The 18,428-nt window shown below is 42.0% G+C and overlaps 1 protein-coding gene and 4 pseudogenes across 10 annotated transcripts in view; all 5 read left to right on the top strand.

The window, feature by feature from the left end:
• The window catches only part of LOC107316373 (UDP-glucuronosyltransferase 1A1-like), a 54,961-nt gene that overhangs the window by 23,986 nt on the left and 12,547 nt on the right, over positions 1–18,428 (top strand). Inside the window, exons 1-2 of one of the 6 annotated variants that reach the window (XM_085553636.1) lie at positions 6,599–7,403; positions 15,386–15,402. The exons of 3 other annotated variants lie outside the window; for them this stretch is intronic. In XM_085553636.1, coding sequence (XP_085409762.1) covers positions 6,768–7,403; positions 15,386–15,402 — 653 coding nt within the window. In that variant the 5' untranslated portion in view covers positions 6,599–6,767. Of the gene's footprint in view, positions 1–6,598; positions 7,629–10,579; positions 11,515–15,385; positions 15,403–18,428 lie in introns of those variants that run through there. 2 more of the 6 variants (XM_015867719.3, XM_015867721.3) reach the window with 2 other exon arrangements.
• Positions 922–2,459, top strand: LOC146760153 (UDP-glucuronosyltransferase 1A1 pseudogene; annotated as a pseudogene). Its single transcript, XR_014948431.1, has one exon. The product of XR_014948431.1 is annotated as a UDP-glucuronosyltransferase 1A1 pseudogene (transcript).
• On the top strand, positions 2,509–4,812 carry LOC146760152 (UDP-glucuronosyltransferase 1A1 pseudogene; annotated as a pseudogene). Its single transcript, XR_014948141.1, has 2 exons — positions 2,509–4,369; positions 4,723–4,812. The product of XR_014948141.1 is annotated as a UDP-glucuronosyltransferase 1A1 pseudogene (transcript).
• Positions 4,553–5,864, top strand: LOC146760151 (UDP-glucuronosyltransferase 1A1 pseudogene; annotated as a pseudogene). Its single transcript, XR_014948140.1, has one exon. The product of XR_014948140.1 is annotated as a UDP-glucuronosyltransferase 1A1 pseudogene (transcript).
• On the top strand, positions 11,530–18,403 carry LOC146760150 (UDP-glucuronosyltransferase 1A1 pseudogene; annotated as a pseudogene). The gene has a single exon (XR_014948432.1). The product of XR_014948432.1 is annotated as a UDP-glucuronosyltransferase 1A1 pseudogene (transcript).

The raw sequence follows: 18,428 nt of genomic DNA, 5'->3' as shown, positions 1-18,428 counted from the left end.
GCAGGTGGATGTTAACAGATCTTCCAAAAAGTACAACAGTCTCATGTTGTGAAGGCAGACATTAACTCAAGAAGGATAGATAAGAGGAGATAGCTCTCCTCAGCAGCTGATAAATCTATAGTTAGTGTCATCCAGCAGTTTCTGCAGCAAATCACGTTGTTTCTTGAAAGAGATAAAAGTTGTATCATTTGCAAATGACCCTTACAAAGAAATGGGCATTTCTCTGTTCTTCCCCTGAATGCTTTTTTACTCCTCTGTATCACAGGGTATGTATTCCTCCTGCCTGCTGCCTCTGCTTCCTGTAAATTCATGTGCCTTTGTGAATATGAATGAAAGAAGTTTTATAGTAAAAGAGATTTGCATTTTACAAGCTTGCACACCTTCCGCAGATCCAACCTTACCCGCCCTCAGGCTGTGCTTAACTCCTCCCAGTACTTGTCTGATGCTGCCCATTGGAAGTACTGTTTATTCCAGTTGAGCAGGTATTGCTCATGTTTTGCTTACTCACATAAACCCTCTCCATGGCCAGTTTTATTGGGATAGTGCTTTTTTTTTCTCTGTTCTGTTCATCTGACCTGTTCAAAGGCTGTCTCAGGCAAACCTGGATAGACTCTCTGAGAAAGCAGCGGGACCAATTTGCCTGCATGCAGTTCCACTTTAAATTTAGACTTTCCTCTCACCCTTATCTTGCAAGGGCTGAAAAGTTCATGGTCCAGCATAGTTTTATTACTGATTCTTAAGTGGCACTCCCAGCCCTGATTTCTTTCTCTGTTAGCTTCTAGATATAGCTCTGCAACACAGTTATATCTAAAAGAAAAATTTAATCCTGAAGGTTAGCACGTATCCAACACAAATGCTTGCCAACTGCTCAGACATGGTATTTTAGTACTAGTTTTTCTTCCTAAATAAGAACACCACCATTTGCCATTCAAAATCAGTTCTTGTTCTGAGTGCGTAGTTGGCTACTTATGCCCAGTCTTTAACTAACTGGGTACGAAGGGATCTGAGTGGCTTCACTTTCTTGTAACTCCTGGTTGTTCTTAATATTCTGGTTGTTCTTTCAGTTTAGTCTTATATTTCCACAGCATGGATTCCTTATTTTCATACACACATATACTGTTTACTTCAGATACTGATTTGTTACACAGCATTTTTAGTGTATTTCTTGCTGAAAATACTGTTATTCCCTTCAGTCCAACTATTCATTCAGTACAAATGGGTGAGCATTATCCATTTTAGCTGTCGGATGACTGCCAGAGAGATTGGCTGGACTTTAACACCTTCAATTTGTCCATATCAGTGTTTATACATTCACCAGAAAGCAAATAAGTCTAAAGATCATTGCAAAAAAAGCACAGCACAATTAGCTTAAAAGCTCAGAGGTGCTTGTGTTCATCTGAAAAGAGCTCCCCACATCTCTGCAGGAATGGCCCTGGTACTTCCTTCTCATCCACAAGTCTCAGTGTCGCTGCTTCTGCTGCTGTCTGTGCTCAGCTTGGCTGCAGGTGGGAAGCTGCTGGTGGTGCCAGTCGGTGGGAGTCATTGGCTCAGCCTGCGGGAAGTGTTAGTTGGACTCAAGCAGAAGGGACATGAAATAGTTGTGGTTTCACCTGAATTCAATTTACATGTAAAGGCATCAGACAATTTTACAATGAAGCTGTACCAAGTCCCTTTAACAGAGGAAGAGATAAATGGAGATTTCAAGGCATTTTTAAAGGAGGCATTTGAAGAAGGATCATTTCTGGAAAGGTTTCGCAGAGTACAAAAAAGAGTGAAAAGACTCTTTGATTTAGGCTTAATAGCATGTGAACAGTTACTGAAAAACAAAGAGCTCATCAGATATCTCGAGGAGAGTAACTTTGATGCTCTCTTTACGGACCCTGTACTGCCCTGTGGAGCAATAGTGGCTGAGCATCTTTCCATCCCTTCTGTGTATTTACTGAGGGGAATACCATGTGGATTAGATATTGAGGCCACTCAGTGTCCCAATCCCCCTTCTTATATTCCCAGGCTATTTACAGACAATACAGATCACATGAACTTCCTCCAGCGTGTGAAGAATGTCATCTTTGATACCTCTAATCTTTTCCTTTGTGACTTTATGTTTAAACCATATGAAAAACTGGCTTCTGAGTTCCTTCAGCGAGATGTGACCGTGGTAGATCTCTTACGCAAGGCTTCTGTGTGGCTTCTGAGGTATGACTTTGTGTTAGATTATCCAAAGCCATTGATGCCCAACATAATTGTAGTTGGAGGAGTAAACTGTGCTCACAAGCAGCTACCTCAGGTGGGTCATGCTCTGTTTTTAATTCTTGTTCGGATAGACTTCTGTGCTCCTAAAAATGTGATTTTGTATATCAGATATATACATATTTCCCATTAGGAGTGAGCTGTGCAACTATTGGTGAAAACAATGGTGTTTTCTTCCTCAATTTCTGCTTTTCTTCTTTTTCTTCTTCTTCTTCTTATTATTATTATTATTATTTTCTGTATAGTCAGCCCCATTTTTTTTTTTTCATTTACAAACTATGCTGAATTGAGTGGCAATATGTGGCTTCTGACTTGTTATCTTTTCATGTACAAGAAGGTATTCTCCCATTTGGCTGAGGATAGGTAAGTGTGTGTGAGAAGCATAAGGGATGTGTCCCTTGTGTGTGTGCCGATGGAGTGGTGCCCAGCATTGAAAGCTTCATATGGCATTAGAAAAACAAGGCATCTTAGGTTAATCATCAGTGAAATAGTGGTCAGGTGCTGGAATGGGCTGCTCAATGACGTGGTGGAGTCAATGACCCTGGAAGTGTACAAGAAATATTTACATGTTGTACTGAGGGACACGGCTTAGTGACAATTGTTGGTGAGAGGCAGACAGATCAGGTGGAGGATCTTGAAGGTCTTTCCTAAGCTAGGTGATTATATGAGAAGCCCTCTCTCACTCCTTTGAGTCTGCTCTGAGGTGCTGGAAGTACCTGGTTGTATGGGTGATGTGTCCTGCAGACAAACTTCTATAATTATAGACAGCACCTTAAAAAGCTGTTTCACATCCAGTGCTTGTCCATAAGTCTTCTACAGATGAATGTCCAGAATCAGAGCCCATGCCCAGAGAAAAGCATGCAGCTGCTGCTGGTTGCAGTGGTGATGTGGGCATGACAGATCTCCTGTGGGTGCAAAAGTTTCATCCTGAGCAAGGCAATTAGAAGCACAGAGCCACACACAGCCACTCCTGCCTCCTTCCAGCATCACGCACCACTCTTCCTCTAGAAGGAAAAGGTGGGGCGTAGCTGGTGGGTGCAGTGGCACCACCCATCCATAGACTTGGCTGAACTCTAGTGCTTGTTATCCAGCCTTTAGTCAAACAAGTGATTAAACATTTACCATACAGCAATTATGTTATAGAAGGATCAAAATCTATGGCACAGAGCAGATAGCTTAAAGAGCACAGGGCTGTTGCTATTGCTTCAGAGCTGCCTGGAGTTTTCATCCTCTGTAGCTCTCCCACATCTCTGCAGGAATGGCCCTGGTACTTCCTTCTCATCCACAAGTCTCAGTGTCGCTGCTTCTGCTGCTGTCTGTGCTCAGCTTGGCTGCAGGTGGGAAGCTGCTGGTGGTGCCAGTAGATGGAAGTCATTGGCTCAGCATGCGGGAAGTGATAGAAGATCTGAGGCAGAAAGGACATGAAATAGTCGTTGTTGCACCTGAAGTCAGTTTATATATAAAGCCAACAAATAATTGTATGATGAAAATGTACCCAGTCCCTTTTACACATCAGGAGATGGTTGGCAGTTTCCAGGCATTTTTAAAGGAGGCATTTGAAGAAGGATCATTTCTGGAACGATTTCATAGATTACGAGAAAGATCGAAGGAACTCTTTGACTTAGGCATCAGAGCCTGTGAACAGTTACTGAAAAACAAAGAGCTCATCAGATACCTCGAGGAGAGTAACTTTGATGCTCTCTTTACGGACCCTGCGCTGCCCTGTGGAGCGATAGTGGCTGAGCATCTTTCCATCCCTTCTGTGTATTTACTGAGAGGAATACCATGTGGATTAGATATTGAGGCCACTCAGTGTCCCAGTCCACCTTCTTATATTCCCAGGCTATTTACAGACAATACAGATCACATGAACTTCCTCCAGCGTGTGAAGAATGTCATCTTTGATACCTCTAATCTTTTCCTTTGTGACTTTATGTTTAAACCATATGAAAAACTGGCTTCTGAGTTCCTTCAGCGAGATGTGACCGTGGTAGATCTCTTACGCAAGGCTTCTGTGTGGCTTCTGAGGTATGACTTTGTGTTAGATTATCCAAAGCCATTGATGCCCAACATAATTGTAGTTGGAGGAGTAAACTGTGCTCACAAGCAGCTACCTCAGGTGGGTCATGCTCTGTTTTTAATTCTTGTTCGGATAGAATTCTGTGCTCCTAAAAATGTGATTTTGTATATCAGATATATACATATTTCCCATTAGGAGTGAGCTGTGCAACTATTGGTGAAAACAATGGTGTTTTCTTCCTCAATTTCTGCTTTTTTTTGTTGTTGTTGTTTGTTCGTTTGTTTGTTTCTTTGCTCTTCTAGTAGAGGTCTTTGGTGGGACTTTCCTCTCTCTGAAGAAATTGCCAGGTTCTGTGGAAACTGGGGCAAAGGACCGCTGCTATCAGAAGCACAGTTCCATACTAAACTGCCCCTCCCTTCTTCTGTGTTACGCTCTACTGTTTCATCCTGTAGAATATTCTGCAGGTTACCTATTGTATCCGCCTCTTCTGCACTGATCTATGTACTTTTCTGAACTCTAGTGCTTGTTATCTGGCCTCTTGACTAATCCAGGATTATACATTTACCACACTTCTTTGAATAGGTCCAAGATCCACAAGCTATTGAGTTGCTCAGATCACTTAAAAGTGCAGAGCTGGTGCTATTCTCTCAGTGCTGCTTGGAGTTTTCTTCCTGTGCAGCACTCCCACATCTCTGCAGGAATGGCCCTGGTACTTCCTTCTCATCCACAAGTCTCAGTGTCGCTGCTTCTGCTGCTGTCCTTGCTCAGCTTGGCTGCAGGTGGGAAGCTGCTGGTGGTGCCAGTAGATGGGAGTCATTGGCTCAGCATGCGGGAAGTGATAGATGGACTCAGGCAGAAGGGACATGAAATAGTCGTCGTAGCACCTGAAGTCAATGTACACATAAAGCCATCAGAGAGTTTTGTTATGAAAACCTACCCAGTCCCTTTCACACAGGAAGAGATGGATGGCAGCTTCCGGGAATTCTCTCAGGATGCATTTACAGAAGGATCCTTTCTGGAAAAGTTTTCTACGATCCGTCAACGTGTTCAAACAATGTCTGCCATATTCCTGTCTACTTGTGAGCGTTTACTATACAACAAAGAGCTCGTCAGATATCTTCAGGAGTATGAATTTGATGCTCTCTTTACAGACCCATTTTTGCCATGTGGGCAAATATTGGCCGAGCATCTTTCAATCCCTTCTGTCTTTCTTTTACAACAGATACCCTGTGGCTTAGATATTGATGCCACTCAGTGTCCCAACCCCCCTTCTTATGTCCCCAGGATTTTCAGTGGCAATACAGACCACATGAACTTTCTCCAGCGTGTAAAGAATACTATTTTAGACATCCCACATTCTATTCTTTGTCATCTTCTCTTTCAACCATACACTAAACTGGCTTCTGAGTTCCTTCAGCGGGATGTGACTGTATTAGATCTCTTACGCAAGGCATCAATTTGGCTTGTACGCTTTGACTTTGTGTTCCATTATCCAAAACCACTGATGCCGAACATGATCGTAATTGGAGGAATAACCTGCACTCATAAGAAGTTATCTCAGGTGGGTGATGCCCTTGTCTCTTTCTTCACTTAAACCAATATTTTCACTATAGAACTTTGTATCATTTCATTAGAAATGTTTAACTGTACAAACCTGTTCAAGCTGCTTTTCACTTGCCAAGAGATGCCAGTACTTGTTTTGATGAAGACAGTAGCATATCACAGGAACTCATGTATCTCAGCTGACATCTGTGTTTATTTGTAGCTCTGTATCTATCCTTGTTGCTCAGAACCACACCCATAATGCCTACTGTTACCATCTAAGAAATTCAACTTGTTTGCTAGAGGTAGGAAGTGTGAAAGGTGACAGGAACAGCTTAAGATGTTTATTTGAGAGCACTGTTCATGAGAGTGGATGGTGCTCCTTCTAGGTAGGTGTCAGTGTCTCTGTGTGCTTGCAGATGAGTGCAGTCAGAAAAAAATGTGAAATATTTGGCCCTGAAGGTGCAAGAACAGATCTCCCAATAAATGTTAGAGAGGAAAGGAAGGAGGCGTGTGCAGGGAAGACATGGGAAGACATTACCTAATAAGCAGGTCTCATGAAAAATCATTTTAGAAGAAGTCTTAACAGGCCTGAGAGGGAATAGCTGTATCTGTGTGATGACTGTACTCTCCTGATGCTTGATGTACCTGGATCACAGTTGTACCCAGAACCACTCCTTCCTCCTTCCAAGAACTCATTTCAAGGTTCCTGTAATAGAAATAAATGATGTTTTGCTGATGCATTCATCGGACTAACCTGTCCCCAGTGGAATGCCTGAACTTAGTATTTGTTATCAAGACTTTTATGAAATCAAAGGTTATACATTTACTAAGCAGCAAATACCTTGTTGAAGGATTAAAGGTTATAGCACAGAGTGCTTAAAAGCACAAGCTGGTGCTATTTTTTCAGCGCTTCAGTTTTGTTCCTGCGCAGCTCTCACACACCTCTGCAGGAATGGCCCTGGTACTTCCTTCTCATCCACAAGTCTCAGTGTCGCTGCTTCTGCTGCTGTCTGTGCTCAACATGGCTGCAGGTGGGAAACTGCTGGTGGTGCCTTTAGACGGGAGTCACTGGCTCAGCATGCGGGAAGTGTTGGACGAGCTCAGGCAGAAAGGACATGAAATAGTCGTTGTTGCACCTGAAGTCAGTTTATATATAAAGCCAACAAATAATTTCATCATGAAAATGTACCCAGTCCCTTTTACACAAGAAGAGGTGGATGGCTTATTCCGGAGGACTGGTCAGGATGCATTTGCAGAAGGATCTTTTCTGGAAAGATTTATTAAAACATATCAAGGGGTAAAAAATAGTTCTGCTGTGTTCCTGTCTACTTGTGAACAATTACTATACAACAAAGAGCTTATCAGATATCTTCAGGAGAGTAAGTTTGATGCTGTCTTTACAGATCCATTACTCCCTTGTGGGCAGATTCTGGCTGAGCATCTTTCACTTCCATCTGTATTTTATTTGCAGCAGATGCCGTGTGGCTTAGAATTTGAAGCCACTCAATGTCCAAATCCCCCTTCTTACGTCCCTAGGATATTTACAGACAATACAGACCACATGAATTTCCTCCAGCGTGTGGAGAATGTCATCTTTGAAATATCAAATTTTTTTCTATGCGATATTGTGTTTCAACCATATGCAAAGCTGGCTTCTGAGTTTCTTCGGCGTGACGTGACTGTGCCAGGTCTCTTAAGCAAGGCTTCCATTTGGCTCATAAAATTAGACTTTGTTTTACACTACCCAAGACCACTGATGCCCAACATGATTATGGTTAGCGGAGTAAATTGTGCCCACAAGAAGCTAACTCAGGTGGGTCATCTGTTTTTATTTTTACTGTCATTCTTGTGGGCTTTTATGTACACCGAGGTGTTGTGCACAGTTTATATTGGAAGTTCTCTTTTAGCTGTTGCTGGCAAAAGGATTTCAAGCTGCTTTTTCTTTACCAAGAACTGCCAGTAGTTGACTCAATGAAGGCAATTGAATATCTCATTAAAAAGATTAAGTATTTCAAATTTAATTAGCACTGGGTAGCTCTTGTAAAACATGTGACTGTATTAGATCTCTTATGCAAGGTATCTATTTCGCTTTTGATATTAGACTATTAGACATGTGTTCCATTACCCAAGACCACTGATGCCAAACATGATCGTAATTGGAAGAATAACCTACACTTGTGAAAAGTTATCTCACATGGGTGATACTCTAGTGTTTTTTTGTTCTTCCACTTAACTATTAGTTTTAGTATTTTACTATCAAATTTTGTGTCATGTAGTTAGAAAGGTTTCTTTAACTGTGTAAACAGGTTCAAACTGCTTTTCACTTACCAAGAAGTGACAGTACTTGTTTTGGTGAAGACACTTGTGTATCACAATATAAAAATTGTGTTTGGAACAGATATGTCCCAGATGACATCTTTGTAAATGTTTAGAGGGTCTGAATCTAATCTTGTTACTCAGAATCACACCCAAAATACCTTCTGCCACCATCTGAAGAATTCTTTGAAAGAGGTAGGGAGTATAAAAGGTGGTGAGAACAGCAGATGATGATTATTTTGTCTATGTGAGCACCGTTATGGTTATTTGTGAAACTCCCAGTTTGCTCTTTCAGATTTGTGTTTACTTAGAGGTTGAACCTGTGCTTATGATCCTTCTATTACTGTCTGTTGCTTGAAGAACCAATATCCTAGGTCAGATTCTGCTCTTGACTTTATACAGCAGCAAGGACTAAAGTCTATTAGATGTAAGTGGCTCTGGGTAACTCTTCATTAGTCATGTATTCTCAGTTCAGAGACAAAAACTAGAGCAGATTTCTCATGGCTTCTTCACTCAGGGCTGACGATGCAGTGTTTGCTGTTTCCAAGCATCTTCTGTGTGATAGTTTTGTTTGAGGGGATCTTTGTTCATCCTCTGATCTGCGTTGTCAATGCACGTTTCCTCTACATCCCTGTCCCTTAATTATTTATATTTCTATTGAAGAAGATACACATAGTATCAATGAAGCATTTTGAAGAGGATTCAAAGTAGGCATTCAGCCTAGAAAAGCAGAAATGGAATAAACTATGGTTAAACTTTTACAGAGCGCTACAGCAGAGAATCTGTGACAGTGGCCTATAAATCCTGGAAAGAGTAGAGAAGGTGAAAGGGAAACTGATACGCACAGTTTCTTCCACTACTTGACCTATAACTAACACTCTAATGAGGAAGAAGCGAGCTTCCCAACATCATACTATGAATGCTATCAAGAAAAGTTTGACTCATCTATTTTGTGTTAGCAGAGCAACTGCAGAAGCAGCCCAAAAGCTTTGTCTTCCCTTTCTTCTTGTAATCAGAGGACAGAAGTGGAAAATTCCCACTGTCTCATACCACATCTAGGTCTTATTGACTTCATTTGAAAGTCTCTATATTCAAGAAATCTCAACAATTTTGGCCCAAACCTCAAATTTACTAACTCTAACATCCCCTCTTGATCAAGGGCTGCCTTTTCTGATGCATCATTTTGTTCAGAAAGAAGTTTGTCCTCAAGCCTCTCATGTATGAACTCTTATGGTCCCTGGTGAGCAAGGACAGCATATTCTGCTTTGTCATTGCTTATATTAAAGTGCAGATGTCAGTCATTTATTCAACGTTTCATACCTCAGTGGTGTAGCAACTGCAGAAGTTATTGCTATATTTGCATCACATTTACTACTGTAGACCAAAGGCTTTCACTTTGATAACTGCTACCATAGAGAGACAAGTCTGAAGATAAGCCTTATTAACCTGCTACCTATCAGATCTCTGTCAATCATTACTTCTGTTTATAGTGGTACCAATTAATCCAAAGGTCAGATTTCTGTGTTTGATTATCCCAGGCCTAGAATGTCTAACATGATCTTGATCAGAGCCATAACCTGCACTTGGCAAAAACTGTTATCAAAGGTTAGTTACCCTTTTATTTTCTCGCTAGTTTCCCATGTCTGCGCTGTGTGTTTAGATAATGACCATGTGATATCAGAAAGTGGGCATGCACTGGAACATGATGCTCTAAGAAACTGAGATGCACAAGCCCTACAGTTCTTCAAAGTCACTTGGAATAGGGCTCTGGAAAATCTGAATTAATGAGTGGAAACCCTGGCTGCGATATGGGGTTGGATCTGGGTGGGCTTTAAAGCTCCTTCCAATGCATCCATGCAATAATTTATTTTTCTGTTAGTGTATGATAAGGCCTTCAAGCAGATGAAGGCAAAGGAGGAAAAAGAAACCCTTCTCTCTCTGTTATGATGCACGGGAAGTTCCTCATTGTGAGAATCGTTTGCCCTACAGACAAACTGGTATCGTGCTTCTGTCTTCATCGACCTCCTCATTCCAGACGGCATCTTGAATAGCTCCTTCACATCATGTGTTTGTCCATAGGCCTTCCAGAGGTGAATGTTCAGAAGGAGAGGCCATGCCTAGAGGAAAGAGAGCAGCCACTGTTAGGCACAATGGTGATGTGGGCATGACAGAACTCCTGTGGGTGCAAAAGATTCATCCTGAGCGAGTCTATTAGAAGCACAGAGCCACACACAGCCACTCCTGCCTCCTTCCAGGGTCACACAACACTCTTCCTCTAGAAGGAACAGATGGGGCGTAGCTGGTGGGTGCAGCGGCACCACCCATCCATAGACTTGGCTGAACTCTAATGCTTGTTATCCAGCCTTTAGTCAAACAAGTGATTAAACATTTACCACTACTGATACTGAAGGATCAAAATCTATGGCACAGAGCAGATAGCTTAAAGAGCACAGGGCTGTGGCTATTGCTTCAGAGCTGCCTGGAGTTTTCTTCCTGTGCAGCACTCCCACATCTCTGCAGGAATGGCCCTGGTACTTCCTTCTCATCCACAAGTCTCAGTGTCGCTGCTTCTGCTGCTGTCTGTGCTCAGCTTGGCTGCAGGTGGGAAGCTGCTGGTGGTGTCTGTGGATGGGAGTCCCTGGTTCAGTTTGCTGGAAATGTTAGAAGTTCTGAAGCAGAAAGGACATGAAATAGTCGTCGTTGCACCTGAATTCAATTTAAATGTAAAGCCATCAGAGAATTTTATCCTGAAAACCTATCCAGGTATAGGCCCTCAGGAAGAGACGGATGACAGTTTAGATACTTTCTTAAAGGATTTATTTGATGAAGGCTCTTTTCTGGAAAGATTTTTTAAAGTACGTGAAAATATAAGAAGAATCTCTGATGCGAACCTCATAGTCTGTAAACAGTTACTGTACAACCAAGAACTTATGAGATATCTCGAGGAGAGTAACTTCGATGCTCTTATAACGGACCCTGGGTTACCATGTGGAGCGATACTGGCTGAGCATCTTTCCATCCCTTCCGTGCATTTCATGAGGTTGATACCATGTGAATTTGATTTTCAGGCCACTCAATGTCCCGGTCCCGTTTCTTATGTCCCCAGAGCATTTACAGACAATACAGATCACATGACCTTCCTCCAGCGTGTGAAGAATGTCATCCATGACACCTCAAATCTATTTCTTTGTGACTTTCTCTTTAAACCATATGAAAAACTGGCTTCTGAGTTCCTTCAGCGAGATGTGACCGTGCTAGATCTCTATCGCAGGGCTTCCATATGGCTTCTGAGATATGAATTTGTGTTAGAATATCCAAGGCCATTGATGCCCAACATGATTGTAGTTGGAGGAGTAAACTGTGCTCACAAGCAGCTACCTCAGGTGGGTTTGATGGCTTTAATTCTTGTTTTGGTACACTTATCTGCTTTTTGTTTTTGTATGGATTCAGCTCCATCCTTTCATTTGCAAACTACGCTCAAAGTAGTGTCTGCAAGTTGTTACTAACTTTTTCTATTCCTTTATCAGACATCATACTCCCAGTTGGCTGAGGATAGGCAAGTGAGTGTGACAAGTGTGGGGAAGTGTCCCTTGTACATATACCAATGGAGTGGTGCTCCACCTGGAAAGCTTCAACCTGTATTAGAAACCAAATATATGTAAGGTAAATTTATCTGTGAGGTAACATTGGATTTGTAATGGATTAGTTTTCATTTGAACTACGTTTTGTATGGAGTTGAGTATCTTTGCTGGTCTCATGATGACCTCAGAGTGTGTGAAGGAAGGGTAGAGAAAAATCTGAGGGACTGTCAAACAGTCAGATAAATCATTCATCTTGGCAGCTGTTGGGAGCAGTGTCTGTTGTTCACTGAGATATTTACATCAGGCTTCTGTCCTGGGGCACAATTCCTGCCTTACCACTGCTTTCTTTGTCAGTGAAACTTTCAGCTATGAATGAGGGTGCTTCCAATGATAGGATGAACAGGAATGTCACAGGTGATGAAAACTCAAGCTAAGAAGCAGCATCTGTGTCTACAGGCAGACATCAGAGAATTTTTCGTGGTGATGATTATGTGGTATCTGATATACCATCAATGTTGTGAACCATCTTTAGAAGGAATAGAGGCATGGTGGATCCTGCTGAATAGCATCAGCATCACCAAAGTGGGTTTTTTGTTTTTTTCCACCTTGTATTTCCTCCAGGGCTGCACTCAGTAGGAGAGAAATGCCTTCCCCTTCTAGGGAAGGTCTGTGATGAGACCAGAGAAGCCATGGTTGAACCATCCCAGGTGCTGCTGAAGGCCATTTCCAACAGGACTCATCAAAACCTTATCCACTGAGTAGCTATCCTTCCTGTGGAAGGGAGTTTGGAACTGGGTGGGTTTTATAGTCTCTTCCAGCTCAACTGTTCTCTGATACTACCATTCTGTGGGTGTATGATGGGGCCTCTGAGTAGATGTGGGCAAAAGAGGGCAATGCTAAGCCCTCTCTCACTCTTTTGAGTCTGTTCTGAGGTGCTGGAAGTATCTAGTTGCATGGGTGATGTGTCCTGCAGAAAAACTGCTGTAATTCTAGACAGCACCTTGAAAAGATGTTTCACATCCAGTGTTGGTCTATAGACCTTCTAGAAATGAAAGTTCAGAGTGAGAGACCATGCTCAGAGGAAAGCGTGCAGCCACTGCTAGGCACAATGGTGATGTGGGCATGACAGATCTCCTGTAGGCGCAAATGTTTCAGTCTGAGCGAGGCAATTAGAAGCACAGAGCCACACACAGCCACTCCTGCCTCCATGCAGGGTCACACACCACTCTTCCTCTAGAAGGAACAGATGGGGTGTAGCTGGTGGGTCCAGTGGCCCATGGACTTGGCTGACTCTGATGCTTGTTATCCAGCCTTTAATCAAACCAGTGATTAAACATTTACCATACAGCAATTATGTTATAGAAGGATCAAAATCTATGGCACAGAACAGATAGCTTAAAGAGCACAGGGCTGTTGCTATTGCTTCAGAGCTGCCTGGAGTTTTCTTCCTGTGCAGCACTCCCACATCTCTGCAGGAATGGCCCTGGTACTTCCTTCTCATCCACAAGTCTCAGTGTTGCTGCCTCTGCTGCTGTCTGTGCTCAGCTTGGCTGCAGGTGGGAAACTGCTGGTGGTGTCTGTATATGGACATTATTGGCTCAGCATGCGGGAAGTGATAGAAGATCTGAGGCAGAAAGGACATGAAATAGTCATTGCTGCACCTGATGTCAGTTTATATATAAAGCCAATAAATAATTTCATCATGAAAATGTTCCCAGTCCCTTTTACACAAGAAGAGGTGGATGGCTTGTTCCAGAGGACTGGTCAGGATGCATTTGCAGAAGGATCTTTTCTGGAAAGATTTATTAAAACATATCAAGGGGTAAAAAATAGTTCTGCTGTGTTCCTGTCTACTTGTGAACAATTACAACAAAGAGCTTATCAGATATCTTCAGGAGAGTAAGTTTGATGCTGTCTTTACAGATCCAGTACTATCTTGTGGGCAGATACTGGCTGAGCGTCTTTCAGTTCCAGCTGTGTTTTATTTGCAGCAAATGCCTTGTGGGTGCTGCTAAATGCTCTCTGCCCTCTGGGGCACAGCCTTTTCCTCACCCCCACTGGATCTTCCCCTGACTATCACTGTCAGCAGCGAGCAGAGCTCAGCTCTGCCTCTCAGCCATGAGAAGCTGGGATCCACCATTAGAGACCTCCCTTCAGCCTCCTCTTCTCTGGGCTGAACAGACCAAGGGAGCTCAGCTGCTCCACGTGTTTCTTGCTTTGCAGACCCTTCCCCATCTTCATTGCCCTCCCTGGATGTTCTGCAATGTTTCTTTTTAATCTACTTCCCCTAGCTTTCATGCCAACAGGCCTAGTTTGTTGTATAACAAGAACATGCCGTGCGTAGCAGCCATAAAGGATACTGGTTATTCTGACATCCAGCTCTTCAGGCTGTCAGGTGTCTCACTGGGAAACATCACCAAAATTCTCCTTTGGTTGTGTCTGTGTAAGGACTTCTAGTCCTCCTCCGGTGCTTGATGTGTCTGAAGCACAGTCCTATCTAAAACCACCCCTGCCTCCATGCAGCATTTCAGGATGCTATTTCTTTACCAAGTGGTGCCAGTATTGTTCCAGTGGAGACATCTGAATATCTCAGTAAAAAATGAAGTCAATTAGATGTAAGTGGCTCTGGGTAACTCTTCATTGGTCATGTACTGTCTGCTAAGCAACAGCTTTGGAACTAGAGCAGATTTCTCATGGCTTCTTCACTCAGGGCTGTTGATGCAGTGTTTGCTGTTTCTAAGCATCTTCTGTGTGATAGTTTTGTTTGAGGGGATCTTTGTTCATCCTCTGATCTGCTTTGCCATTGCAGGTTTCCTCTACGTCCCTGTCTCTTAATTATTTATACTTCTACTGAAGAAGATACACATAGTATAAATGAAACATTTCAAAGGGGATTCAAAGTAGGCATTCAGCCTAGAAAAACAGAGATGGAATAAACTATGGTTAAACTTTTACAGAGAGCTACAGCAGAGGATCTATGACTGAGGTCTATAAATCCTGGAAAGAGTAGAGGTGAAAGGGGAACAGATACACACTTTTTCTTCCACTACTTGACATATAACTAACACCATAATGAGGAAGCAGCAAGCTTAAATAAACAAAGGAGAGTACTGTTTCATACCACACACCAAAAACCTCAGTATCAACACCTGCAGGTTAAATTTTAAAAGGATGGCTAATGAGAGAGACGTGTGACTGCTAGAATTAGTAGAACTGTGAATAGATAATCACTGATTCATCCAAATGGGGCTATTTACTGTGTTCTTCCCAATGTACATCGTTGACACTCAACACTGTACTTTAGCCTTATTTTCTCCAGGTAGATATCTCTTTTTTTCCTTCACCTTTGGAAAAGGCTGAACTCACTGTTCTGCAAGTGAACTTCAATCTCTGGACTCATGTACACTTAAATCTGTTGCAAGGTGTTTGTGTGTTGCTTAAAATCCAGTGTTGCTTCAAATCCATCTGCACAACCTTTAAACTCTGATGCACATGCTGTGAACTTTAAGGTTTTATCTGCTTGTTTGTTTGCTCAGTCTCTGTACTGTTGCTTTATTGCATTATGTCATTAGCGTTACACAGATAGATATATCTTTGGCTGAAATGTGAGCAGGGCTTAAAACTACATAGAACTGACTATACCTCAAAGCTGCCAGCTCCCTACATATTAGAGTTCTTGCTGTCTAGAGAGTGATGTATGAGTAGCACTTTTCTTAACATGCCACCTAGAGAAAACATTTTATCCACAAAAACATTTTAGGATACACTTAGTATTAGCCTTGGAAACTGCAAGAGTAAAGAAGCAGTTGTGTTTCCAAAACATGTTCTCTCTGTTTCCACACTGTGGCTTAGTAATATTGTACTCAGTAAGCCTTTAGAGAGCATAGAATCATAGAATGGTTTGGGATGGAAGGGACCTCAAGGATCAGATTTTTTTTCTTCTCTAACTTGTAGACAGCCACTCTTCTGGGTTTATCTTGAAAGTTTCAGTGTGCTTTTTCATGTTCATCCTTTCTGCTATGTTAAGTAGACAGTCATTCGCTCATTTATCCGTTGAGTATTCACTGGATATCCACTTGTTAGTTGCCACAGCTTCAGCCCAGTTTCTCAAGAGTATTTAAGCACTTCAGTCCCACTCAAATCAATCTGATCTGGATGCCTAAGTAAGTCCTCTGGGTGGCACTATTCTCAGCTTTAGATGGTCAGCGATGGTGTTACACAGGCAAACTGCCTAAACCTCAGAGATAAAAAGCATTGAAACATTTTCCAAATGTTTGTAGAATTGAAGAATTACTTGAGTTGGAAGGGATCCTTGTAGGCCATTTAGTCCAACCCCCCCCCACTGAACCTCAGACTGCCATTTGTGGCCATTACCTGATATTATACTATGACTGCTATCAAGAAAAGTTTGAGTCCATCATCTTTTTCTTTTTCTTATTCTCCTCAAAAGTGTTAGCAGCCCAAAAGCTTTGTCTTCCCTTTCTTCTTGTACTCAGAGGACAGAAGTGGACAGTTCCCACTGCCTCATACCACAGTTAGGTCTTATTAACTTCATTTGAAAGTCTCTATATTCAAGAAATCTCAACAATTTTGGCCCAAACCTCACATTTACTAACTCTAACATCCCCTCTTGATCAAGGGCTGCCTTTTCTGATGCATCATTTTGTTCAGAAAGAAGTTTGTCCTCAAGCCACTCACGTATGAACTCTTATGGTCCCTGGTGAGCAAGGACAGGACATTCTGCTTTGTCATTGCTTATTTTACAAAGCTTTTGGTTAATATGTTACCCAAACTTTGGTGACACCACTGCTAGGCACGCTGGCTCCTGTGTACTACCGTAAACTTGGTATGTGAACTCTGGACACTTTTCCTAGCAAAGGTGTTGGAGGGAAAGGGTTTTAGACTTTTGTGTCCATAGTGCCACACTGCTGAATTATATGATTGTTTTATTGTAAGCTCTCTAGAGAAGGTTAGTGGCCGTGAAAGCTGGATAGTAGTACTCCTGTCTTGAATCTGGCACGGGTTAGTCAAGTGCACAGTGACTCACTTCAAACTACCTTGACATAGAGAAATCCTCTTAGAAACATGTGCTACTTCTGTTAATCAAAAACAGTGCTATTTGTACTGAATCATTGAAGATAACTTATATGCAAGGATATTTAGGTGACTTAAATGCAAGGAAATGTTCCTTGCCTGAGATCTCTCCGTGCCACTCTTATCAATGTTTTTTACCTTGGTTTAAAATGTGGTCTTTATACTCCAACAACTTACCTCAGCAAACATTTTATAGAGCTAAAGACTAAAGAACAAGTTACAAAATGAGATACAACCGCTTTTCCCTTTCATATAATGTTTGGTAGAAATAAGAAGCTCTTTTTTCCTGCCAGCAGCCCCATGTGGGTATGTGGAAGTACCAGATATATGCTGAGCATGTTCACCTCATTGGTGAAATACGTGTCTTGACTCTGCTCTTCTAGAAATAGTTATGTTTTCACTCAGTCACATATCAGAACTGGCCAGTGTGTTCTCATCTGCTTGTCAGCATCTCTTATGTAATGAAAAGTTAATGATATATCTCCAGGATTACAAATTTGATGCCATTATGATTAATCTCATGTTTCCCTGTGGACCAGTTGTTGCTAAGTTTTTCTATTCCGTCCAGTTCATTTTATGTGTGGTCTTCAATGTAGCATAGATTACAAAGCCACCCAGCATCCCATTCCTTACATGCCAAAGACTTACAGATGTACTTAGCTTTCTGCACTACAAGCACTTAAAGGATTTCTGCCATGAAAAGCTTAAATGAAGATGACTCAACTACGTAACTGTGTCAGCATAGCTTAGCTTGGCCTAAGCTCGTCACCAGAAAGTTGCACACTCACGGCATACATGCTGAATTTAGATAAATGACAGAATAATTGTATGTCAGAAGATTAAATATCCACGGTAGTTGTGGAATATTGATTAGTTGCAGGAGGCCTGGCTGGACAAAGGATGGAAAGGATGGAAACTCACTCAATGTGTAAAACTCAGCACTCACGGTGTGCTGTAGAGAATGATAATGTGGTTGAATACCCCAAAACTCAATAGTGTATGCTATCAAACACAATAAAGAGGGCTGCTTTAACTCTGAATTTCTGTAAGTAGTGTAAGACAGCATATGAGAGAATGGTTTCAAAAAGAAGTCTTCAAGTTTCTAGCTATCTACTCTCCCTCAGTAACCCGTTTAAATCTCCCTAGTGAACTGTGACAATAGTGCAGATGTCAGTCATTTATTCAACGCTTCACACCGCAGTGGTGTTGCAACTGCAGAAGTTATTGCTATATTTGCATCACGTTTACTACTGTAGACCAAAGGCTTTCACTTTGATAACTGCTACTATATAGAAACAAATGTGAAGATAAGCCTTATCAACCTGCTGCCTATCAGATCTCTGTCAATCATTACTTCTGTTTACAGTGGTACAACATAATTCAAAGGTCAGATTTCTGTGACAAGTGCTGTACCAATGAGCTGAACAGACTGAAGCAGGGAGTTCAGCATTCATGGGCTGTTAATCAGTGGACACTGAGGGTGGCTGCTGAGTCAGGCACTGCCTCCCATTCATGGCTCTGTGCAGTTAAGCACATTGTCTATTCCTGTCCCTGGAGCACTTGAATACATTCATGTTCACATCAACGCTCAACTATATCTCCAAGTACCCATTTGTCCAAAG

Source organism: Coturnix japonica, chromosome 7 (assembly GCF_054131305.1).
Source record: "Coturnix japonica strain WE chromosome 7, WE-NBRP24, whole genome shotgun sequence".
NCBI classification, from domain to species: domain Eukaryota; kingdom Metazoa; phylum Chordata; class Aves; order Galliformes; family Phasianidae; genus Coturnix; species Coturnix japonica.
The sequence above is the reverse complement of the archived record's forward strand: the minus strand, read 5'-3'. Positions and strand labels throughout refer to the sequence as shown.